This window comes from Archocentrus centrarchus, chromosome 22 (genome assembly GCF_007364275.1).
Source record: "Archocentrus centrarchus isolate MPI-CPG fArcCen1 chromosome 22, fArcCen1, whole genome shotgun sequence".
NCBI lineage: Eukaryota > Metazoa > Chordata > Actinopteri > Cichliformes > Cichlidae > Archocentrus > Archocentrus centrarchus.
In genome coordinates, this window is record NC_044367.1 from 29,070,632 (window position 1) to 29,096,772 (window position 26,141).

The following is a 26,141-nucleotide window of genomic DNA, read 5'->3' on the forward strand; positions in this document are numbered from 1 at the left end:
TTCATATACTTGTCCTTGTCTGGAGTAGTTCCTCTTTGCAGACCTCAGATCTAACCCAGCAGACCACAGGCTAACAGATGAAATGGGCTGCAGCAGCCTGTGTCCCACCCCTGTTGGAGCTAAATGTGATTACTGTAATAACCACCTGCACTGTAGATATTTAATGGGCTTATGTGAATTTGTCTCATTAGAGCTGATTAAAACACAGGGGACTGACTTACATGTGTGTCTGTCTGTTAAGCGGTCACGTCCACTTACTGGTCATTAAGCAGCAAATCTTTGGTGTTTCCACTTCATCAGCTTCCATGCATTTGTCCACTGGTGTCCAGTGTTTGCGCAGGCTGTGTGCTAATGATGAAATTAAGAACGTTGCCGTGTATCCGAGCAAACTTGCCCCTCAGGCAGTCTGCCAATGTTTGTCAGTATCACTCCAAGACTGTGTTTCTGCTGTGAGTCTCATTGCCTCTTCTTGTCCTTCCAGTTGTCCATACCTGGCGCTGCATTTGACCCCAGTCATCCCAGTCATAGGAGGTGTGCTGTTTCTGTTTGTGCTGGGGACACTCCTGAGAACGAGCTTCAGTGACCCTGGAGTGCTGCCCAGGGCCACCCCAGACGAGGCAGCTGACCTGGAGAGGCAGATAGGTAAAACAGCACCTCATCAGATGTAGAATATTGGGATCAACGCCCGTTACTGAACTGAAGTTTCTCTGCATTTGTGTTTTTTGTGCTACTCTCTGCGTACGGGACGCAGTTAATCTTCACATCCACAGTTTGGTTAATACCTTGTTGTTGTTACACGGGTTTGAATAGCATGCCTTAACCAGCTCCACATGGCCAGGTAGTATAGGTAACATGAGCCTAATTAGCATATCATTATATACGCAAAGCTTTTAGCTTCCAAATAGACAGTGAATATTTCCTTAGTGCTGACTCTTGCTGTGTATTTAGCACCTCTGAGGATCTGAATGTTGTGTTGAGTTTGTTTTTGGTATCCAGCTTCCACCGATGTAAGGATGAGGTGGATTCCCGGTGCCACTTTAACCAAATGGCTTTTCATGTATTACTTACTTATAAATTACCTTTTGATAACTTCTTAATCTAATTTATGATGTGAAAGATAAGACTGTTGATGCATTGGGAGCCACATGATATAAGGTAAGTGAGTTACTGGCAGCACAGCACCAACACCAGGCTAAAACAGCCTAAGATTATTTTGTGATGTGGGCCTGTTAATGAAACTTGTTGCTGTGTCACTGATTGCATTTTTGATTGTAGTTTGCCACCAAACTCAACTGCAAAAGCAACAGATATCCAGAAAAGAAAAAAAACGGCTGTGAACTCGTATCACCTTCGAAATGACAGTCAAGCAGACAGATACTGAGGCGATGCATGTATGGGTGCATTACTACTAGCAAATAGTATTAGGAGGTTGCTGGCAGCGTTCAGAAATGTGGGCAGTGCTGAAAAATGAAGTCCCACTTTCTTGGGAGCACATCTAAAAGTGCTGTTTCTCCCATCTGAGAGATGTGGTGGCACTAGTGAATGTTTCATTCCACATCAAAGGTAACGGCAAGCTCTGAAGGAGTCAAATTTAATTATTTTTATTTAGACTAGAGCAGCTGAAGTTGTGCTTCATTGCTTGATTTAAGCAAGCGTAAAGAGAGGCCATTGACCCGATCAGATGTGGAGTTAAATGACTACAAAGATGCATGGAAGTTGCTAAACGATGGTCGGAGTTAGTCTGCTTCCTGAGGCCTCTTTCAGAGGAGGAACGGGAGTAGTCAGGGGTGCTCCAGGCTGGGATCAGTTTAGTTACTGGCTCGCCGATCTGTAAATGTGTCCTGCTGCCCTGTAGCTAAAAGGATTGCCACCACTTAACTTCAGGTTTAACTTTGCAAAGCCTGTTTCTAAAAGCCTTCTTTAGAGTTTTGTTGTTTTTCTTTTTTATTTGGAACGCAAAGCTCCCATTTCCCAGCCATGGTTCTTTTTTCCGTGCTTCAGGCCACTAGGGCATCATTAAACAAACTCTGGACCAGCTTAATTAATCTCATTAGGAGACTTAAAAGCTTTTGGAGGGAAGGTACAGTACAGAGAGCTTGGAGCAGCGGGCTGAGAGAGTGCTGTGCTAAAGAATGTTATATTGGTATGTATCTTTTTTTCAGAGGATAAACAAATGAAAGGCCAAAAACATGAAGAAAGTTGACCCAAATACCACTTTACCCCCTCCACCCCCACCAAACTAGCTTTTGTGCATTTCCAGGCAGGCTGTTTCCAAACTGTAATCTCTTATTCACAGACTGATGATTGCTCTTGTTGGCTGCCTGTGGCTCATTCTGTGTGCAGAGGTTGTGAGATGATCAGAGGCATCTCCTATTAAACAGCATACTTATTTTTTGTTTTGGCATTCATTCCCAACCAGCAGATTTAGGTTCTGCCAGGTTCTGTACTAAAACAGATTTAAACAATTACAGTCAATCTACATGGATCCTAAGTGTAAAACTGAGGGTAACATGACAGATTAGCCAGACTGTCCTTCAGTCATACATCAGGACAAAGTACTTGGTATATTAGCATTGCCCTGCCATGGGAGTGCTTAGCTTATTTTTTAGATTCTGGGATTGTAGAAGAGCTTGCAGTCATGATGCCCTGAGGCCTGTTCAGTTTTTCCTGAAGCATACAGTTTCCCGCATGCCGGTAGGTTAATAGACCGCTTTATTGTTGGTGCCATTATAGTTCTTATTATGCACCATTTAAAGAACCTGACTTGTAATAGCATGAGGATCACACTCACATGCACACTTTATACCTCGACTTGTTGGATTTAAGCGGCTTTCTTTTCCTGCTGCTAGTAAAAAGCCAGAAAAATCTTTGTTAAAATGCTTTGACTGCCTTTTTGCACACTTCCTGTTACACTCTCCATTCAGACACTCTCCCCCGCTCTCCTTTTTTCCTGGGTGCATGCTCTTGCAGTGCTTTTTCTGGTTTAAATGATGGTGTGGAAGCTTGATATGCAAGACATTAGCAGCACATCTGTTAGCTCTTAACTTGATCATCCATCCCAAGTCCCAGCAACACCCAGCCCAGCGTATGCCCGTCTCTTTCAGGCCTCTCTTCTTCATTACTAAGTGCAGAGATGAAAAAGCATAAAAAAAAATCTGGATTTGTTGTCTATTTTAAGTTATCAGTGAATTTACACATGCATGTTTTTGTCATGCGCTCCTAATTCTCTCCTTCAGGTCCTCCTCTTCCTTGCAGCGTGACTCACTCCTGGCAACATAATCTGACTGAGACAGCTCTCATATATCCTTATGTAGCTGCAGATACTCATACTAACAAAGCAGCTGACTGTTAGGCTTTGTGAGCATCGCTAACTTTATGTAATATCTCTCTTTCCATTCCAAGCCACATGCTCAGTTACTTTTTTTGGTTTGCTACATTTTATTTGTGTAGGGTTACACTCACCCAACTGTACATCCACCTCCATCCATGCGTCTTCATTTTAAAACATGCATCTTTTACTTTGTTTCTGTCCAACATCCGTACTACTACGCTGCTTTAGGAAACCCGAAACCAAACTTGTATAAGTGCTGCCGACCCAGTTTTATGAATGGGCAGAAACTGAAACACACACCTGCAGTTGAATGTTGACTGCAAACGAGATGGCACTGGTGAGCACTAATGTTATTAAAGTTAATCAAAGCTAGAATGAGGTATGAAAAAACTAGACATTTGAGGAATGCTGTTGTTTTGTGTTTTATGTAGCGCTGTAAATCCCTTACCTCATTAATAAATAACAATGTTTTCAAGTTAAAGTACTGTGAGGCTCAAACAGGACACCGCTCTTATTGATCGGTTGGCTCAACACTGAAGGACCAGATGTCTGTACAATATGAGACATTAAGGTCTCAGCATCCTTGTATTTCACAGGGGACAGCTGATAGGTCGACCTCTGATGCCATCATCATGAGCAGTTGGCCTGGAGCTTTTCCTACCTTTAAATAAAGACTCACATATGGCACATTTGCACAGGCAGAAATGTGAGAATTATGTGAGACATAATGCAGTTTGTGTCATCCACAGTCTCACTGTGATGCAGTTAATGATTGGAGGAAGGAGTGTGGGGTCAGGAAAGGCAGAACAGCTTGTTGTTTATCTCGAATTGAACTTGAGACAAGAGCTGATTTCTCTTCAGTGTACTGCGTTTGATGTCTGTGCATGTCTGCCTGCCTGCCCAATATGTCAGGACTAGACAGGCTGGCATCAGTTCAGCTATCACACGCCAAATCCGAAAGACTCTCTGAAGCATTAATCAGAGGGAAAGATGGTCAGAGCTGCCTGTTTCCTTTTTCCCACTTAATGTGGTCCAGGCTGGTCGGTGAATGTCAGGACAGCCTTGCTGTTTTTTTTTTTCTTTTTTCCAAAGCTACCAGCCAGACTCGAGGCCAGCAGAGGAAATAGATTTTGGAAGGCTTAGAGCGTGGACTGCTGGAGGAAGGATGGGTACATCAGTAGGGAATGCAGCAACATTTAAGCTTTTCATCACTGGCTGTTTGAAGTTAGAACCACATCAAATGCATGATTTTTTTTCTCTTCCCTTTTTGTTGCACATACATTCGTGTGTACAGTCGAGGGCTGTTCCTGGTGTTTGATTTAATAGCTGATTATACAGGAGAAGGAGATCAGACTATTGGACTAGTTTGAAAGTGCTCCACAGACAGTCAAACTCGAACTCAGTCTGATGAGGCTAACTGTAGTATAAATGCAGCTGGTCTCAAAATCAAATATATTTTCATTTTTTGGACTTGAGTTTGGTATGTTAGTTTGTAATTTCTGTGAAATATTTATATTTTAAACAAAAACTGAACTAATGAAACAAAGTCACGGGGTTAAAAAAAACCGACTTATTCACTGTTATTCATCTTTTTCTGATTTATGAGGCATGAAGCAGACTACAGAGTGTGCTCTGTTAATGGTATAAAATGATTTATCTGTTCTGGTTCCTGCTCCACTCACTCACTGTTTAACCCCATCAGCCATCGCGTTCTTTTAAAATATGAATTTATTTTGCAGGGTTTTACACAGGTTCTCCAAATAGGAACTGTTCTTTATCCCCAGCTTCCACTAAATGCAGCATCAAGTATACATTTCACAGCTCGCTTACGTCATTCAGAAACACGATAGTCAGCGTCACTGTTATGCAGGTCACGCTGTTTTTATCTTCGACCCGATGGCAAAAAATTCCTTGAACTTTATTTGCCTCCCCCAGCTCCGTGAATATCCTTGCAAAGCCACGCGGCCCTTTAAGCACACAAGTCTGAGCTGTAGTTGGAGTCTTGGTGTTTTTCATGGACCTTTAACAGTCAGATCAGTGACGTTGTGAAGCTTTTACCAACAGGAATCATGGCTAAATAATGCTGGTTTATCTCTAGAACAGGACCAGGTCTCCCCACCTTTTATTACCTGTGGGCGCGGCCACTCTGCCTTTGTATATTTGGGTTCTCCACTTTCAGTCTTTCTCAATTGCAAAGGCTTCAATTCTGACTGGTACAAAGAAAATGTTAATTGTTTTTAAAGTGTGGATCAGCTCCACAATATATCACAGGTTTTCTAACTCAGTGTGTTATCACCAGGTCATCCTTACCCCTAGTACCCCGTCCTCTCACCTAAAAACTGCCATCCTACATAAGGACCTGTCCTTCCTCAGGTCTGAGGTGCTCCTTGGTTTGCACTGTGTAGATTTTCTTCCTGCTCCTTAACTTCAGTTGTTTCTATTTTTAAACTTTATTTATGCTCTTATGTTGCTGCCTTCATGCTTTGTGGTTGACTCCACACAGCCGGTGTTGGTGCACCGTGACTCTTTGTGCTCAGCCGCTGTGTATAATATCATAACGAGCCTGAAGTGTGCTGCAGTTATTAAACACATTTCCTGTAATCTTATCACCAAACCCACATTATGCTCTGCTCTCAAGTCTCTTTTCTGACTTGCACCCTGTTTTTAATTACTTTGTTTATTCTTTGCCTGTGCCCTTGGCAGGAACTTAATTTAGATGGCAAGCTCAAATACACACCCCATTACCAGAGAGAGACGAGCTTGAGCCATTCTCTATGAGGAGAGCCAGCGTAATCATATTGGATACAGCTTCCTTTGCCTGCAGCGATAAGACATTGCAAACATGCTTGTTGGATTTTTAACACCTTGTAGGTCTGCTTGTAGCATTTAATTTGCTTTGGCTGGAGGCAAATTTTGAGAGTGCACCACAAATAAGCCAGAGCTTTTCTTTCTCTTTTTAAATGATTTTTTTATGGTCATGAGCTGCTTCCTTAGCATCATAAGATGTCCTCTTTTTCCTCTTGGCATACGTGTCCCTTAAATGCTGACCATTGCACTGTTAAATGCCACCAAAAGCTGGCACCAGTTCTCATTAATCATCATAGACTGTGCAGTCCACAGAATCTGACCTACTCTTGACCGCTAACTCTCCAAATTCAAAAAGCGGAGAAATATCAGCCAGAATACACCAGCGACTATGAGAGGAGATCAGAGATACCCTCGCAGTGACCCGGTGTATCGAAAGCACAGTTTGTTTAACTCGTGCTGAAGCCTGGTTTGTTCTTTGAATTCCAAAATACTCCACATCCGCCTGCCTGTCCTGTCAGGGATGAATTCATAATAACAAGTTTTAAATTATGGTCTGCTCATCATTCATGCTTATACTTACACATGCTGAGTGTTGCTGAGTGCCCTACATCACATTTGTGTTTGACTTCATTGTTACTGGCTTCATAATAAGTAACGGTTTGCAGCGAGTGGAAAGAGGCTCTGTTACAAACCTAATCGACATCTTGACTTCAGCGTCTGTGAATCTCCTGATAAAAGGGGGAATGTCAATAAAGAGAGAGCACGACAGGGTTCTTCATCACACTGAAACAAAGAGAAACTGCTTGGAGGCATTTACCAGCTGATGAGAAGGTGGATGGAAAACTAATTGGAAAGAAGCATAATTATTGCCATGTGCAGAAGATGCTTGAACTCACAGTGTCGCCTTAGAATTGACCAAAAGTGTGAGTCACAGGTGCTTTAAAATGTGTCTAAAGTAAAGCTTTCTACATGTGGCGTCTGTGTGCAAACGTCCAAAGACCCAGGGCAGTGTTACATAACACAGGCACAGGTTCATCCAAACCTTTGGCAGCTTGTGTCATGAGCAAGTGAGCTGTGGAGTCAATTTACTGTGCCTGATGTAAAACAGCCATCTTCTCTAGTCTTTGTCTCCTCTGTGTCCCTGCTGCTGATGGCTTGTTCACAGATCCGCAGTGACGGGAAGAGAAAAAGAAATGATTCGATGACAGAGCTGCAGGGGATGCTAACACAGGAATGCACAGAAATAGAGCCATCACTGTGGAGCTGTTTCACTGAAGCACACGAGAAAAGAGAAATAACAGACAGTGACAAACAAACTTGCTGTGGAGCAGTTACTTTGGCCTGGATTGACCCTGCCCCAAAGGCTTTAACACATGGCTAATAATGGCTTTAGCACCACTCTTTCTCTGGTTCTGCCATGCCTCGTTCTCACCCAGTGGTCTCGCAGTCAGACGTCCACGGTGAAGCAGCAGCTTTGCTGACACATTGCAGCCTTACGTGACCGCCCCGTCTTCCTCGTTGTCATACTTTACTCAGACAGATGTCACATCTCTGTAGCCAGGCCACTGAGCCGAGTCTTCACGGTCTTGCCCAAGGCCTGTGTCAGTTTACCTTTGAGGCAAAGATTGCCTCATTCTAATCTCTCATAATTGATGTCTTAAATCCACACAGGCATGTGGCTTCTCTCCAGTTCCTCCCACAGTTCAAAGACATAATTGGTGAACTGGTGATTCAAAATTTTCCAGCTAAACTGGCCATAGGTGTGATTGCGAATGTGACTGGCTGCCTGCATGTATCACACCTCTGTACTGTGTCGTACTCCAGCTCTCGCTCCGGTGAAGGATTGATTTTTACAGGCCAAAATTTGACAGAACTGAAAAAAATCCACCCTGAAAAATGTTTTTGATAACTTTGGAGTCCTGTCACCAGAAACCACAGCAGACAAAAAAGCAGTGCCGGCTTTCCACGCCGCTCGGGAATCATACTCAGCATGAATCCGAAGCAGATTGGCGTGACAAACGGGAATAAGCACATCTTCCACATCTCCTGCCCTTAGCTCTGTCGCTTTAAATAATGTTTGAAAACTTGATTATCAAATGTTTTTCTAGTGTGTGATTTTAATTTTGAAATAGACCCACTCCATTGTTTTAACTGCCTGACATGCATGTTGCTTCACTTCATCCAGATTACTGAAGCCCAGGGTAACTGCGCTGAATGGTCCTTTTAATTCAGTTAATTCAAGAAGTTTATTGTCATGTACACCGCAAAACACTGTGGTTATGCTGAGCAATGAAATTCTTACTTGCGACTGCTTTACAAACAATTGAAATAAGCAACTAAGTTAAAATAAAATTTAAGAACTAGTATATTAGGAAAGTAAAAGTAGAAAATAAAAATAAATAAATAATAAAGCAAGTGCAATATATACAGATATATACAGATGAAAGAAAGGCAGGTAATCACAGTTTGGTAATCAGTCAGTGGTTCAGTAGCCTGATGGCCTGTGGATAGAAACTGTTTTTTAGTCTGGTTGTTCTTGCTTTTACACTCCTGTACGGCAGGAGTGTGAACAGTGTGTGCTGTGGGTGGGTACGGTCCTTGATGATGTTGTGTGCCCTCTTTATTACCCGGGTATTATAAGTGTCCTGTAGTGATGGGAAGGCAGCTCCACAGATGAATTGTGCTGTTTTGATGACACGCTGGAGAGCCTTCCTGTCCTGACTGGTGCAGTTTCCATACCACACCGTGATGGAGTTTGTCAGGATGCTCTCCACAGTGCATCTGTAAAGGTTGCTGAGGAGCTTGGGGGATAATCCGAATTTCCTCAGTTTCCTTAAGAAGAAGAGTCTCTGCTGAGCTTTCTTGACAGTCTGTGCTGTGTTGTAGGTCCAGGTGAGGTCTTCACTGATGTGGGTGCCAAGGAATTTGAATAAAGACTGCATGAAAATAGATTTGTGTTGGAAGGCCCATAAGAACAAAAATATCAACAACTAAAGATTTCTTAAATAAAAATAATTCGACATACTGTTGCATACATGTCTGCTGTGGAGGAAACACTCAAAAATCAAAATAATCCAGTTTATTTGCTGCAGAAAAAAAGCTTTAAGGATTATGAATGGATTGAAATATTATGAACCAACAGACTATTTATTAAACTGCACACCTTAAATTTCTGTGATTTAGTTGACGTAAGCACGACTGAGGATGTAAAAAGCACAAAATAATCTCTTTCCAAACTGTATTCATTTGAAATTTGAGAGTAAAAATATGAACTGGGTTAAGAAACAGGACGAATATAAAAATATTTATCCAGGTGAAGTGGCTGTGACGAGGAATTAGGAGTGTGTCGTTAACTGTGCAAATAAGAAAAATCTGGCTAAATATTAAACTGAAATATAATTTCTTTGAGACCATTATTATTTCTAACTTGATGAAGTCAAACCAGGATCCCCACAGCATCCCTTTGTTTTCCAGATCCGGCTTTAGGTTTAATGTAAATGAAGCTGTCAGACAGCTCGGGCGTACCTCAGCAGCAGCCAGTATTCCAGTGGCCACTCGGAGGGTTTCTCTACAGTTATACCAGATATTTAACAAACTCAAGCTTCCTTCAGAAATAGGCTGCAGGCCCTCTGTTTATTTTTCTCACTCGAGGATTGTTTCTGTTTTTTGTGGATAAAAATAATCTAAATATTTGAACATGATTACATGAATCTAAACATAATTTTTGTTAATGTGAATGTTACCTGTTTTTAATCATAGTGCATGGTTTCTAATATATGAGCCTTTTCCACCTTTGCATCATAATTCAATTCAATTCAATTCAATTTTATTTATATTCAAGATTCAAGATTCAAGAAGTTTATTGTCATGTACACCGCAAAACAGCGCCAAGTCAAAACAAACTGTCGCCTCAAGGCGCTATATCATAACAAGGCAGCATTTAAAAATATGTGAGTTTTAATCACCTGATTATAAATTTCAAATACCCATCACATCATTTTTTTTTTGTTTGTGGCCACAGCGGCTTTATTGGCAGTGGAGGGAGACACGCGGGCAAACTAGTGACAGGCCGGGACTCGAACCCACGCTGCCCGCACTGCGGCACAGCATATTCGTGTGGTCGCCTGCTTCACCACCGGGCTACCCTCAGCTTTTTTTATTTCCTTTTGAGCTTCTCTTCCATCTCAATAACTTTTAAAAGTCCAGCTTCAGGTGCTGCTGTCTGTAAATCTTACAGCATGCAGATGCAAATCTTTAGGGTTTCAAAAAGAGCCTCAGTTTTTAATATTCCTAATTGACAAAATCCTATATTTGGCATTTGAATGGGTTATAAATCATAACATATATATTTCTTGTTTTTGTGCCTCACTCTGGTTTCAGGTTCATCATTCTAGCCTTTAGTTAAAGGTCAGCAACGCTGTGCATTTTTTACCTGAATTGTTTTCCAGGCTGCAGTTTCTCCTCTTGTACTCAACATGATGGCAGTTAGTTTCTCTTTATACCGCAGCAGGCAGCACCAGGCTGAGTTTGGCTGACATTGAATCGTCATTTAACTTTAAGTGTGAGGGTTTGAGTGGGCATGCTGTGTGTGTGTGTGTGTGTGTGTGTGTGTGTGTGTGTGTGTGTGTGTGTGTGTGTGTGTGTGTGTGTGTGTGTTTGTGTTTGTGTGTTCTGTTACATCACTTTCCAGTCTGCCTTATTATCTTGCTTGGAGCTCTTAGGGCCGGCCCATCTCTCTGAGGGATCTCCCTTTAGACACTGATGTAAGGCTAAGCTTCGGCCGCCCGACCGGCGGAGTTTTCAAATGGCTTTGTTCAGCAGAAAAGCTGCTCTGAGTGTATCGTGCACTGAATGTTGATGGGCTGCTCGATGTGTGCTTAAGGTGTGGACGTTGTCGATTTGCAGGAATAGTGGTGATTAAGGCCGGGCTGTGAGTAGACTGGTGTCTGAGAATACTAAAACTTTATTTTATAGCACTTTTCAAAGTGCTTTACAAACACAAGAAATCACACCATAAAACCTGGACAAACTAGTACAACATGTAAGATAAATAAATACGGTAATAAGAAATAAGGAAATCATTAAAGAAAAGTGTGAGAGCATTGAGGACCTTTTCAGTGTCTGCTTGAGATTAAAGAAAAAAACGAACTTTTGCAGTATGGGCTCGACACACGGGGAGCGACAAACGACCGCGACGAATGGGTCGCATCGCCACTGGGGTGAAACCGAACACACGGGACGCGATAGCGACGGCAGCTTTGCGAATCGCGCTCTTACGTCACTCGTCTCCAAGAAATGTGATTGGTTATGAAACTGGAGGGATTTAGACATTTTAAAAGCAGTCCGTGTCAGACACGGCAATAAAGATGAGTCTGAAGATTTTATTAGAACTGACAGAAATCTTGCTGTTAAGTCTCCTCTACAAAAGAAAAAGACAACCTCGCGTTCATCCTATATTAGCACAAAAGTCCTCTCTATCCGTCTGTTTAACGTTAGTCTTGCACCAACACGTTCTCATATGGCTGCCTTTTATGTTTAACTCGATAATCACTGCGTGAAGTGTCATATAATATAGGAAAGTCAAACCCAGCTAAAACGATGCTTTCCTTCCTGCTGAAAGTGGTTGCAGACTGCAGTGTGTAGCATACTCTCCGCTCATTGGTCAGTCAATGAAACTCTTGCTGATTGGTTTAGTGCCACGCGACAGCGACAAAAGTAGAACATTTTCCAACTTTCTTGTGTCGCGTCGCCTGGTCGCGTGTGCACGTCTACGTGTACGAGCTCGAAATTTCACATGCACGAATGTCGCCGGTCGCTTAGCTGGAGGAGGGCAAGCGACTGTCGCCTCATCGCACAAGCTCCATAGGAAATGAATGGAGAGCGAGCGACGTCGAGCCCCTTAGAGTGCTTGATGTTGGAGGATTTTTCAGGTTTGGGGTCAGAATAAAAAGACCTCAGATTTGGACTCCCCTGTGACATCACAAAGATTCACCATAAGATATGAGATGGTAATTTTCTTCAGTACCTGTTTGTTTGTGGAGCATATTGCTGTGTATCATCCACACAACACTGGAAATTAAGACTGGATTTATGGATTACCTGGCCCTACGGAAACAACCAGCTAGAGAATAAGAGGACCAAGAACTGGCCCCTGGGGAACGCCACATGAGAGGGAGGCTGATGATGATGAGGAAAATTCTTTCATTACAACAGACAAGAATCTGTCTGATAAGAAGGAGTGAAACCATGCAAGAGCAGGACTAACATTAGCAGCAAAATTTCACACTGCTGGTTTTCTGTCATTTTTGAGTTGAGCAAACTGGGAGAATCAGACTGCTTTTTAAAGGCACTGATGACAAGATTGACACTCATCCAGCTGCCCGTCCATCCGGGTGCACCTTGAACAGTCCCTCACAGTCTGTGGAGAACATGCAAAGTCCACACAGAATGAGATTTGGCTTCATATTAAGCTAATTAGTTAAGACACACTCGCAGCTATTGTTTTGACAAATGAGAACTGGTGTAGCCATCAGAAATTCCTGATACTTTACATTACAGTGGCACATCTGATCTATAAATTGGAGCCTGACATGAACACTCTCCTGTCTGCTGTGTGAATGACACGAGTCTGTCACTGTGGAGCTGTCCTCCCTTCCAGCATTATGCTGCAGATCTGAGAATATGCTTTAAAAAGGTTTTACTTTTCAGAAACACCCTCCACTTATCACAGTTCTTTATTTTGCCTGATAGGAGGTAATTTCATATAGATTTTACGGTGCAATGAATGCCTAAACAATGCAGCATTAACACTGTGGAAGGTGAATCGTGCTCTGAATTGTTCTCCGCTCATTTGTTTGAGTCAGCAGAGAAGCAGGAGGAGTGTGACTGAGATGGTGCTCTGTGGGTAACGACCACAATGGAGACAAATTCAATAGAAGAGAACTTTGTGGCTGCGTTTCCTCTGCTCTCCTTTAGAAATGTCAAACACCCACACAATCCTCTCAGCCCGTACCCCCTGTTCACACACACACACACACACACACACACACTCACACACCACTCTGTTAGCAATGCTACAGGCTTCCGTGTAAATGATCTCAAAATTATCTTCCCACACACACCATCTCCTCCTCTCAGCATGCGTGAAAGTTCTCAAAGTGAGCAGAGCAATAATGGGACCCAGCCTGTACCTTTTCATGGATGATCATTGCTCTCATCGTTACACTTTAGCCTGTCATTGCTGCTACCTTCCTACACCAAAAGCCATTCAGAGCAGTTTTTCTTTTCATAATATAGTCTGAGGATTGTCATAGTAATTCCACTTAGTAGGTATTACAAGTATTACAATCAGGCCCAAAAATATTTGGACAGTAGTTTTGCCCCGTGGACCACCACAGAGGATTTTACATCAGACAGACATGATTGAAGTTTCAGCTTCAGCTCAAGGAATTTGAAAAAGTATTCCATTAACGGTTCAGGGATTACAGCCATTTTTATACATAGTCCTTTATACTGATGGAATCAAAAGTAATTGGACAAACTAACATTATTTTAAATAAAAGCAGTGTTCTCAGTGGAGTTATCTACTTAGTAGTGGAGACCGTAATAGACACCATCCTAAAGATCATCTTTAATAACATGTCATTTTCTTTCTGTTCTATTAAAGTTATAGTACATTCCTCATGTGATTGTAGTAGTATTCCTGTAGGAAATATTCTTCTTGCTTTTATTGTATTTTAATCTGTACTTCCAAATAAACAGGTAACACCCTTCCAGTGGAATAATGCACCAATAATGCCACATGCATGCTGCAGTGTATGTGGGAGCTTTAATCTTTATGTCTCTCTTGTTCTTCCTCTCTCCTTGATTTCCCAAAGATGTGGCTAATGGCAGCACTGGCTACAGGCCTCCTCCCAGGACCAAGGAGGTGGTCATCAACGGTCAGACAGTTAAACTGAAGTATTGCTTCACCTGCAAAATCTTCAGACCACCACGTGCCTCCCATTGCAGCCTCTGTGACAACTGTGTGGGTGAGTGGCAGTCACACACTCTGGAGTTTATGAATGTGCAATTTGGAGTATAATGAACACAGATAGGCAAGACCAATGCCAGAGCATTCATCTGCTCACCGTCCACTTCCTGGATTATATGTATTTTAATAAAAGGTCAGATGTGCCCAAAATTTGGGGAATTCATCTGTTAAAGTAGCCAAAATATGAAATGCAAACTTGCTCAATAAACAAATTCAAGATCACAAAACAAAATACTTCAGAAGGGTAAAAAATTCAAAGAAAGGGAGCTCGGTCTACTAGGAAATAGAAAAAAGTGAAGACAGCAGTAAATCCAAATCTAATGATACAATAATGAGCTTAATAAGTAAAATCTAACAAATACATGATGGAGGAAATATTTACTGTATCTGAAACAGCTGGCGGTCCAGTCACCGGTACACAGACGGTGGTCCGGGTTGTATATTATTATCCAGAGCCAGTTACCGCAGTTAAACAGATGAAGACTACAGAAATTTTCCTTCTCTGTAACCTGAGATTACATCTCTCTGCATTTCAAACTGTGGTCTGGAAGTGTAAGTGCACCCATGTCTCCACGAGAGATATCAGACTGTTCCCTCTGGCTCTTAATCAGTGGGTTCATTTGTATTATTGTCCAAACACCTCACAGTCCTCATGATGATACCTCGGTGTATTTTCCTCCTTACAGCTCCAGCGCTGAAGCCCTGTCACTTTACAGGCCTCACTCCGGGCAGTAGAACTGATCAGGTGATGGAGAGAAACCAAAAAATTTGAAATGACAAAACTGCAAAAAGAAACAGTTTGAGCTTCCCATTAAAAAGGAAGGAAGGAAAATTTTATTGGGTGATAAAGTCATTCAAATATAACAAAATCAACAACAGGAGGTGCTGTAATAGACTACCCTTTCTTTCCCCAGCCCATTATACACATTCATACCTGATGACATAAAAATATTAAAACATTTGGACAGAAAGAACAGGACAGCAGTGTAAGCAGGACACAGGGATTGATGTAGCCAACATGACATCACCCACCAGTTTATGAAGTCCCGTTAATGCAGCAGCGAGCTGAGCGCACTCGGTATCTCCATGTTGGTGTTTTGAATTGGGATGTGAGGAGTGAGGGGCGTATACTACTGCAAAACTGCAGGCATGCCCTGAAAAATGACTGCAGTTTACAGAATGAACTGAGGAGCTGAAATGAGTGAGGGGTCCCATAATCTCATCAGGAAGCGTTTAGAGGTCAGGTCCAATGGCTGTTTCACTTCTGAAGTCTTTTCTGCAACCACGGGTTTGGGCCCTGGTGGCAGTTAGGAAGAATGATGGTTTAAGGTACTGTACGGCTTCACTTGTCGGATGTGGAAGTGAGATCCATCTTTTATGCAGTCTCTGGCCAGCAATGTTACTAACCCTAAGAGTTTGTTTCATTACAGCCGTAGAAACAGGTGAGGTTTCATTTGGGTGTTTTAAGGAGTTTTACAACCTGCAGCAGGCAAAGAATTGTTCCAGAATGGGCATGAAGGTAAAGATACACCATTAAAGACCCAGCATTTAATCTGAGAGTTGTAAAAAAGACGGTTACCTGTTCTGGGGATGCCTTTGGGATTGTGCCATGAAACTGAAAGCAGTAGTTTGTTGTTATATGCTTTTAAAATGAGCTCCTGCAGTCGCTCCCGACTGCTGTTTTCTCTCATTTCATTATAATACTTAGAATTACAACAAGTCCTGTTCTTCCTTTTTGTTTGTTTTTGTTCATTTTTTTGTAATGATCCTGGGTCTTTCTCTCTCCATGGAAAAACAGGGAATTTCATTTCCTGGTGTTCTAATGAGGCATAGAAAACATAAAGCAGGATAGCCTGGACCCACAAGGATAAAAGTGAACGTGTCCAGCTTTTGCTGTTCTCTCTTATAGTCTGAGGAAGATCTGATTCATGTAACCAGGAAACAGGAAACGCTATCAGTAACTGCAAAGATTACACCTGTGTATATGGACTCAAGCCAAGCTAAATGTTTAGTTTGTGATGTGGGTCTACAGGGAATATACAATACATGTTGAAGGCTTCGAGGTTTCCACATAGACAGAAATTAGAAGGAAAAAAGGCTGAAATGTTTTTTTGCTGCTCCACAAATCACATGCTCAGTCTCTTGAGACAATTGAGGCGCACAGCAAGGTAATTAGTAAAAGATGGAGACAGAGATGCAGAGACCTTTGTGTCTGTATCTCTGTCATCTGGGTTTTGTGCTCCTCACTCTTCAGAGATGGCTCAGGCTTTGAATTGTCTATTTCCTTGTCAGAAGAGGAGCTGACTGAAAACCTGGGACATGAATATGAGGAAGTAGTAAACACAGGAAAAAAGATGAGGTGGTGGTAATCAGATGTGGCAGATGCACGCTGCCAGGAAGGAAGATGGACTGGAAGCTGAGCAAAGAGATTAAAGGGCGGGTATTCTGACAACCAGAGGATGTACGTTTTAACGCAAACACGGAATTGGTGCACACTTTATGCAAATACTGAAACACAACAGGGAAGGCTCACTTTATGATACGTTTCCTACAAACCAAATGTAATCAAAGGCTTTCCCCGGACATGATCACAGAGCAGTACGAGCTCATAAAGTCTAGATCCTTGGTTATGAGGTCTGAACACCCTGTTTAGATTTCAGCTGTGGGAAATGAAACAGGAGAGACTGACGTGGAGTGTGACTATCCACACTGCAGGTGGGTGTGGGTGATAAACTCTTAGCTCTTTTTCATAATACTTTCCAGCTGAGGCTCAAAGCTCTTGGTCTCCACCCAACTAATGATGAAAAAGGGTTCAGGGAATTGGATGATATGCAGAAAGAAGGGACTTACATTTGCATGTCTGATAAGACTTTTTCTGGGACCTCTTCTCTTGATTGGCATTTATTCTTAAACTGTAAATGGGGATTACTCTGGCAGTGTTTCCCCTCTCTCTCTCGCTCTCTGCTGCTGCTGCTCTAAAAGCCAGAGGGATAACAAGCTCTTAAATAAGTAAGGAGCCAGAATGGATAGGCCCTCCCTGGTGCAAGTGGAGGATAGGAATATGGTAGAGTCACTTCCTTTTAAGAGGGTTATCCCCTTGGGAGTCAGAAGAAGCTTATAAAAGTGCAGAGTTATGAAGCACACAAATGCCACCTCCTTTCCCCTGCAGTCATATTCTGTTGTTTTCCTCACAGCAGAGGCTGAGACAGTCTGACTGTGTTTGGATTTGAGTTGTGACTGGACGCTGTTGACGGTGGATTTCAGGCCCGTTTGCTGTCATTTATTTATTTGTTTCCGATATGCTGACTTAGAGGGCATTAGATGAAGTTTTAATGACCCCTTTAAGGAAATTATGCTAATAGCACTGTAAACAGGACTCATATATGAAAACTTAGGGCTGCACATTTAAGCTTTTGGTTTTGGTTAAAGGTTAATGCCACCGCTGTCCCATCTTACATTAGCTGCAGTCTACCCCTGATCCATAAAGGTAATAAGATAAAACAGGAGTTATTTTACTCTTAATCCTTTAATAGCTGCAGCAGATTGTTCTAAAATGCATCTTTTCTGGCATTTGCATTTCTACAGATCCTTAAAAACTTTTTAAGTTCTAAATTTGATTTTAAAAATTCAGGCTCACAAAAATGTCTTAAAGTCATATTTTTATTTTTTAAAGGACTAAAGTCAAGTAATTTATTAATGGTGGAGGACTTTATCTGTCTCCCGCTCCACTCTCCCCTCAGTCGTGAACAGACTGGTGCTGTGGACGCCGTACCGGTCTGTTACAGTGAAGGTGAACATGACAATGTAACGCTCAATCTACCCTCACAAATGGCCACGAACTCTTGGGCATTGGTTTTGAGCATGTCTCACTGGAAGGAGGCCCCAGGGGCAGACCTGGGACATGCTTGAGAGTTTTTCCCCTTGGCCTCAGTGTCCCCCTAGAAGAGATGGAGGAGGTGGGAAGGAGAGGGAAGCGTGGGTGTCTCTGCTGCTTCAGCAGGTCAGCAAAGATGCCCTGATAAGATGAAATGACACAAACTGCAAACACAAGCAAGAAGAATATGAAGCTTGCAAATTGAAAAGTCTGAGAATATTTAACCTCAAAAAGTACAGGAAGTGACTTCATGACAATTCTGAGGTGATGATGGAAGATGAAACAAACTTTGAAATGGGAAAGATGGAAATGAAATAAAACACTGAGTACTCAAAGTCAACGACATCCAAGTGAAGCGAGATTTCTCACTTAGATCGTGTAAAGACTTTCAGATAAAATGTTTCTTTTTTTCTTTATTGACAAAAAGAAACATTTTATGTTAAAAAAAATACTTTTTATAAAAAAACATCTTCCGATTAGATTTTTGAAAGGTGTACAGCAGCCCCGTGGTATCCCTGTAGCCTAAGAGTGCATGATTATCAAATAAAATGTGTGTTTTCTTCTTCCACTATTATTGGTCACTTAACCGTAATGACCAGTGGCAGGCATTTGTGATAATCTGATTTTATTATTAGTATTTACTCTGTTTGTCTGGATGGAGGCACCAGTTCAACCAGGCATTGATTCATGGTGATGAAAGCAACAAATAATGGCTCTTATTAATTACTTAAGGAGCTACCACTGTGCACAGCTAGCAGTCCACACTCAGAGATGGGACTGTGGCGTCGAGGCTGATTAAATAACTATACTAACAGCCGGTTGTCTGTTCTCACCGGAACCAGTAAAATGATTTGTGCCCTGGAGCTGCTGCAGATTTCAGTCTACATTAAGAATTACAGTATTTCATAAATTGTTGATGTTTTATTCAAGCAGTTGTTTTAACCTTGTCCCACAGTGGCAGGAGGAGTTTTTCAGCCTTACACCCTCATGTAGGAAAGCCCATCATTTTTATTAGTGAGGTTATATAAATAGGGAGATTGCTCAGAGGGACACTTTTCCCGAATTTCCCACAGTTCTGGATTTGTGCTGTTTATGTGCACTGAAGTGAGCTGGTTGTGTTTTTAAATGTCTGTGCTTAGTTTTACTGAAGCGTGAGTCCTGAGGGTCTCAGAGAAACAGAAGCACCGACTTCCAGAATAAACTTCATCCGTCTCTCCCTGTCCATACAGAGCGCTTCGATCACCACTGTCCCTGGGTGGGGAACTGCGTGGGGAGGAGGAACTACCGTTTCTTCTACATGTTCATCCTCTCGCTCTCCTTCCTCACCATCTTCATCTTCGCCTTTGTCATCACACACATCATTTTACGTAAGTAGCCTAAGGACATAGACGCACAGTCCTCCTGGCTGTGTTTTAAGCCAGCAGGTTGAAGGTGGGCGTCGTGAAAAGCTGCAGCTTTCTGGCTCGTCACCATAATTCCAGCTGGGAGCAGGCAGCGGGTTGTTGGGCTCCCCATCCGTGTGTGTGTGTTTCAGGTATTAGTCATGTTGTGGTGAGCTAGAACACTTTGCAGAGGAACATTATAGTGTCTTTCTTATTGGGACAGAAAAACAAATTTGGTCAATGTGTGCTTTGTTGCATCCTTCTACAGAACCTAAAAGTTGTTTTCTCTTATAAAATGTGGAAGCTAAATTGCATGAGAGGTGTGGTTGAGTCTACTGTGATCTAAAGAGAGCTTTTGATATAGTTCATCCTGAGGTTTTTTACATCTCGTGTAATGAAGTGGATAAAATCAGGTCTTACAGATAGAAGTCAGTAAATCTGAGTGGGTAATAAAACAGTTAATGATGTTGTTGGCATACCTCAAGGTTCAGTCTTAGGTCTTCTGTTGTTCAGTTTGAATATTAATGGTTTAACTGAAATGTTTCCACTTGCTTTAACTTCCAGATTTACACAGATCATATGGTTATATTTTATATCTCTGCACTAAAAGAAATCTATCTATAACCAGGAAACAGGCTGCAGAGGAGCTCTCAGCTGCAGTGGTTAAGACATACCAATTTTATTTGTGATTGTGTGCTTTATATAGCACACAATCACAACAGTCGCCTCAAGGCACTTTATATTGGAAGGTAAAGACCCTACAATAATTAATACAATAAAGATAACAAACTAGTTAATATAGTCACTCTCTATAGTCACCTCTGAACCATGGATGCATGACTGCATGTGCTGGGAACAGAAGTATAGGTCTTCTTGCAGCCCACTTCATGGCTTAAAGTGGGCATACAAATGCCCCAAATGAAAGGTAGTCCTTCATGGATATTGATCATAATTTTGAATCCATTTTGTAATTCAGAATGAAAAGTATTTCCAGAAACAGAGTAAGTAGAGATGCCTCCTACAGCTGCATATTGCTGGCCAGCACTTAATCCATGTTCTTTCATCTGGCTCTGTGATGCTTCTCTGCACACTTGGAAGTTAAATTGGAAAGCCAATTAAAGTGGGCATGCTCAGCCTAGCTCACTTCATCTTCTTGACTCTTAACCTTTACCCAGGACTGTGTTTGAGGCAGGTAATGGCCTGTAGTGAGTGTGTAGCATTCAGTATCTCATACAAGTTCCACATTTAATGCGTGTTTATTGCTCAGATAACAATGGCAAACAGAAGCAGTGTAGTGTTCTAACAGAACCTCTGTTTTTCTTCCTTCACAGGTTCCCATCGAAACGGGTTCCTCACCGCGCTTAAAGATAGTCCTGCCAGATATCCTTTCACTGCTCAGCCTTAGTGTTTTTTTTGTTTGTTTGTTTTTTTTACCTTTATAGGTCCTTATTCATGCACACTAAACACATGTAGCACTTCTGTCTTGCATCTAATTAGTATTGTTAAAAGTAGCAGCATCCTGTCTCAGAGTGAGGCTGAAAAACTACTTTGAGGATGGATTATTATAATTCATTATTATCAGACTGAAAACTCCCCGAAAAGCCTTCAGTTGGTCCAAAACACTGAAGAGTACTGACAGGCACTCAAAATAGAGACATCATATTTCTCCCATATTGGCTTCTCTTCACTGGCTCCAGAACTGAATTTAAAATCCTTCTCCTCACATACAAGGTCTTGAATAATCAGGCCCCATTTTATTTTAAAGACCTCATAGTACCGTATCACCCCAATAGAGCACTTCACTCCCAGACTGCTGGCTTACTTTTTTTTATTTTTTTTATTTAACCTTTATTTATACAGGTAGTCTCATTGAGACTCATTTGCAGGAGAGACCTGTTTCAAAAACATAATAATTTTACAACAATAAAATAATACAATAAATAGTAAGTAAAATGCCAAATGTTTACACAGTCATATTAAAACAAGAACAAGGTCCCAGTGATGATGTAACAAAATTGTTTGTACGTATTTTAAAGCCAATGGGCAAAATCATTTGGGAGAGCAGAAAAGGAGAAAGCCATTTTTCCAAGCTCTGTACGAACTGATGGAACAACGAAGGTAAAAAGTTTCTGAGAAAGCAGATTGTGTCTACTTTGTTTACAGAGCATGTAATTTGCTGAAGCCTTCAGCTTTCAGGCCCCTCTTCTGTGGAACCAGCTCCCAGCTTGGATTCAGGAGACAGACACCCTCTCTATTTTTAAGATTAGGCTTAAAATTTTGCTTTATGATCAAGCTTATAGTTAGAGCTGGATCAGGTGACCCTAAACCCTCCCTTAGTTATCTTACTCAGGCTCAGATTGCTGGGGGGCTTCCCATGATGCACTTCACTGCCCCCTTTTTTACCCCTCTCTCCTGTAGTTATGCTCTTGCTTTTGCATTTTTCTCTTCTCTTTCCTTTCACCTCAATCCCAGTGGAAGCAGATGGCTGCCCCTCGCTGGTCCTGGTTCTGTTGGAGTTTACTGTTAAAGGAAGTTCATCCTTCCCACTGTCGCTGAGTGATGCTCTGATTTTTGGGGTTCTCTTATATCATAAGTCTGTACTATATAGCGTAGTATCACGGTGGCTGCTGTGAATTGGCACTATACATCTGAAATCTGACTGCCTTTACTTTTGGATTTGTCGTTAAGAACGATTCTCAGATTTTTTTATCACATTTTCTCACAGATGTCTATTTTCTTCTTTCACTAAGCTGTGCCTAGATTCCACTTTATTACTTTTGTCTTGCACATGCAGATTATTCCATAGGTTTATTTGCACTCTGAGCCAGCCATTGCTCCTGCTATTTTCTGCAGTTCTACTTCTTGCATGCATCTGATTAGTGTTGTACTACGGGGCTTACACAGCACGTAGGACAGCTCAGTCTGTCAGTCTGTCTTTGATTTTTATCTGGCTCTAAATTGTCTCTCCGTTGCTCTTCAGCAGCGTTGTGACTTTGACATGAGAGCGGGTGTCAAATGTGTGCTTTTGGGGTGGGGGGGGTTACAAATATTCAGAAGTCTGTTTATTGTAATCACTTCTTGACTGTTGTAAATCAGATAAAGTCAAGCAGCAAAGTTCACCTCAGCCTTTTAGCTATAAATGATGGTTTAAAGTTAATGTTTCCCTGCTGCAGAAGCTAAAATATTTAGATTTTTTCTCTCAGTTAAATAATGTGTTGATCATCTAAGAGTCAAACGAGGACAGAACTGATAAGCCCGTTAAGAGTTCTCAATGATACCCAGCGCTCGCTCTACGACACAGATCCAGTTCGGAGCGCGGGGCTACGACACAGCCTCTCCCTCTTTGTGGCTGAGTGAGATAACTTTCTGAGGCAGAGAAATGTGTGCCAAGCCACGCTGATAAAGTCTTCTGTCCTACAGGGCTTTAATAAAGCTGAATCACAGTCGATACTATCGCAGCAGCCCTTTTGTGCTAGAAGAATGATGACATGTTTTGTCCTTGCTGAGGGGGAAGAGAGAAAAAGGAGCGTGAGGGCATTCTGTAAGTTTTCTAGTGCAGTCGGACGGGTTGACTCGGGGTCTGAGAGGATGGAGTATTATGCTAACCTATGGAGTGTTTTTCAGCATGCCTTCAGGCACTTACTGGTGGTGTCTGAGTATTTGTATGTGTCATCCTGAGACGTAGTACCTGTATTAAGGGTCAGTGTTGTTCATTGTGTAAACTGTATGTGTGTTTTGTACTTTATGTGGAGCAGAGAAAATGAGCAGTGTTCTGCAGTTCGAGCCAAATGAACTGGTAACTAGGAAGTATTGGCAAGAGGAGGACAGCCCTCAGGCTGTAGGTCGATAAGCTAGCTGCTACAACAGCACTTTTAGTGTCCATACTGGCTCTATTGTGTTGGTGTGTATTTGTTTGTATGGGCGTTCATATTATTGTCTGTTGCTGCATGAAAACCAAAGCAGAGAGTAATTCCTTGACTTTGTGGTGTCACTGTGCTGGAAGTGGTGGTGTGTTTCTTCTCTGTCTGGTCCATAGTGGGCCTCTCAGGCTTCCATACCTACCTGATCAGCTCCAACCAGACCACCAATGAAGACGTGAGTATGAAGATTAAGTGGGTCACACACACTGCAGCTGCAGCAACAATGAGGCTTTAAAAATTTTTTAATCTCATTTCCACTACAAACTCAATTTAAAGGGTGCTGCACAAAATGTTATTTTCTAATCCTTTAATTCCTGTATTTAAACATTTTGGTATTTTTGTTGTTTTACATTCAGTGCCAGCAGCACAGTGAAAAATATCAGGGACACAAGGCTGGAAGATACAAAAACAACACACCTTCCACAGCATTTTACTGCTGTTAGTTTTAATATTAACATGATTAGAGCTGTCAGATAGTCCCCACCCCCCACCCTTTTACTGGCCTGTTATATAAATACAGCATGTGTCCGTAGATTCATAGTCTCAGTCTGCAAAATAATTACAAACTAAAATTTTTACATTTAGTGGAGGGCACCCTGTGTCCCCCTATAGACACACTGCTGTATATAAAGCAGGAGGATTGTTGTCATACTGTCTGATGCCATAAATAATGCTGACTCATCACTGAACAAAATTAAAGCCATACCTACTGCTCAACAATATTGCTCAAATGTAAACAACATGGTTGCCTTATGATTATTGTGATGTTATACATAATGCATTCATATTAGCAGATTGTGCTAGTATAATATGATGTGAATACCTTGTAGGTATGCATTATATCTGGTTTATTTTTATGTTTTATATAAACAGAAATACATTATGTAGTATACACCCTGAATGCAGTATGTACTTTCTCTAATTTGTTTACCATGGAAATGTTTTGTCTGCTCTGGGATGTGTAGAAATGTTAAAGATAATCACAGAATATCAGTCTCTTACAGCAGTAAGTATTTGGAATATGTATTATATCTTTACTAACCTAGGGGGGACTAAAAGGACACTACACTGCCAAAAATATTTACTCATCTGCCCTTCACACACAAAATCCCATTCTTAATCCAGAGGGTCTAATATGATGTGGGCCCACCCTTTGCAGCTATAACAGCTTCAGCTCTTCTGGGAAGGCTTTCCACAGGTTTAGGAGTGTTTATGGGAATTTCTGACCATACTCCCAGAAGCACATCTGTGAGGTCAGACACTGATGTTGGAGAGAAGGCCTGGCTCACAGTCTCTGCTCTAATCCATCCCAAAGGTGTTCTATCAGGCTGAGGTTAGGACTCTGCAGGCAAGTCAAGTTTTTCCACACCAAACTGGCTCATCCATGTCTTTATAGAGCTGCTTTGTGCACTGGTGTGCAGTCATGTTGGAACAGGAAGGGGCCATCCCCAAACTGTTCCACAGAGTTGGGAGCATCAAACTGTCCCAAATGTCTTGGTATGCTGAAGCATTAAGAGTTCCTTTCACTGGAACAAAGGGGCCGAGCCCAACTCCTGAACCCCCCCCCCCCACCCCCCCACCCAAACTTTACACAATACAGTCAGACAGGTACCGTTCCCCTGGCAACCAGCAAACCCAGACTCCTCCATCAGATTGGCAGATGGAGAAGGACTGTAGTGATTGACTCTGCAGAAAGTTGGTGACCTCTGTGCACTATGACCCTCAGCATCCTCTGACCCCACTCTGTGATGTTACGTGGCCTACCACTTCATGGCTGAGCTGCTGTCATTCCCAATCACTTCCACTTTGTTATAATCCCACTAACAGCTGACTGTGGAATATTTAGTAGTGACTGGACTTGTTGCACAGGTATCATCCTATCACGGTACCACGCTGGAACTCACTGAGCTCCTGAGAGCGACCCATTCTTTCACTGATGTTTGTAGCAGCAGTCTGCATGCCTAGGTGCTGGTTTATACACCTGTGGAAGTGACTGGAACACCTGAACTCATTGATGTGGATGGTGAGTGGATACTTTTGGCAGTATAGTGTATTTGGCTAAAGGTTTAGGGCACGACCTCCAAATCAGGGTCAAATAGTTCCGCAGAAGGTAATAAGATGTTTCTATTTAATATTTTCTTTAATCATGGAAGAATATCCCCATTGGTGATGGGTCTTGTTAATTCCATTTTTATTTATTTGCTTCTTTATAACACATGTTTTTATGTAATTGTGGCGTTCATAACCTGCACTCTGATGGAAAACAGAAGCATTGACTTGTGCTGACAGCTGGAGCTCTAAATTCTTTTCACCTCAGTCAGAGTTGGAGTGAATCGTGTCGGCTTCGTTGGTGAGCTCAGCTGGTGAGAGAATGGCGCTACTATTTTTCAAGGTCACCGGATGGACCCGAGTACGGGATGCTTGAGCTCCAGACTAGACACCAACAGCACAGTGTTTATCGGTGACACTTTAGATCTTTATCTGTCTCACTGAAGCTGTGCCATCTCCTCCAGATAAAAGGTTCATGGTCTTCTAAAAGAGGGAAGGACAACTATAACCCCTACAGCTATGGCAACATATTCACCAACTGCTGTGCAGCGCTGTGTGGACCCCTACCACCAAGGTAGTGTGTGTGTGTGTGTGTGTGTGCGCGCGCGTGTGTGTGTGTCCTCAACTGGGCATTCCTCGATGCCCAGTTGAGGACAAAAGGGCCGATCATTCCCTGCCCTGGGGGACAAAAAAAGCCATCGCAGTGTCATCATAGTTTTCCAGTTCCTCCAAAGGCTGAAATAAA

The 26,141-nt window shown here is 42.0% G+C and overlaps 1 protein-coding gene across 8 annotated transcripts in view; it reads left to right on the top strand.

Moving 5' to 3' along the window:
- zdhhc14 (zDHHC palmitoyltransferase 14) overlaps positions 1-26,141 on the top strand; it is a 60,388-nt gene that overhangs the window by 23,552 nt on the left and 10,695 nt on the right. For all 8 annotated transcript variants that reach the window (XR_004019027.1, XM_030718348.1, XM_030718342.1 and 5 more), the window contains exons 3-8: positions 482-642; positions 14,017-14,169; positions 19,275-19,412; positions 20,759-20,807; positions 23,420-23,522; positions 25,861-25,970. Coding sequence is in view for 7 of the 8 variants with exons in the window: in XM_030718348.1 (XP_030574208.1) it covers positions 482-642; positions 14,017-14,169; positions 19,275-19,412; positions 20,759-20,807; positions 23,420-23,522; positions 25,861-25,970 (714 nt within the window). In the remaining variant the exon portion in view is untranslated. The remainder of the gene's footprint in view (positions 1-481; positions 643-14,016; positions 14,170-19,274; positions 19,413-20,758; positions 20,808-23,419; positions 23,523-25,860; positions 25,971-26,141) is intronic.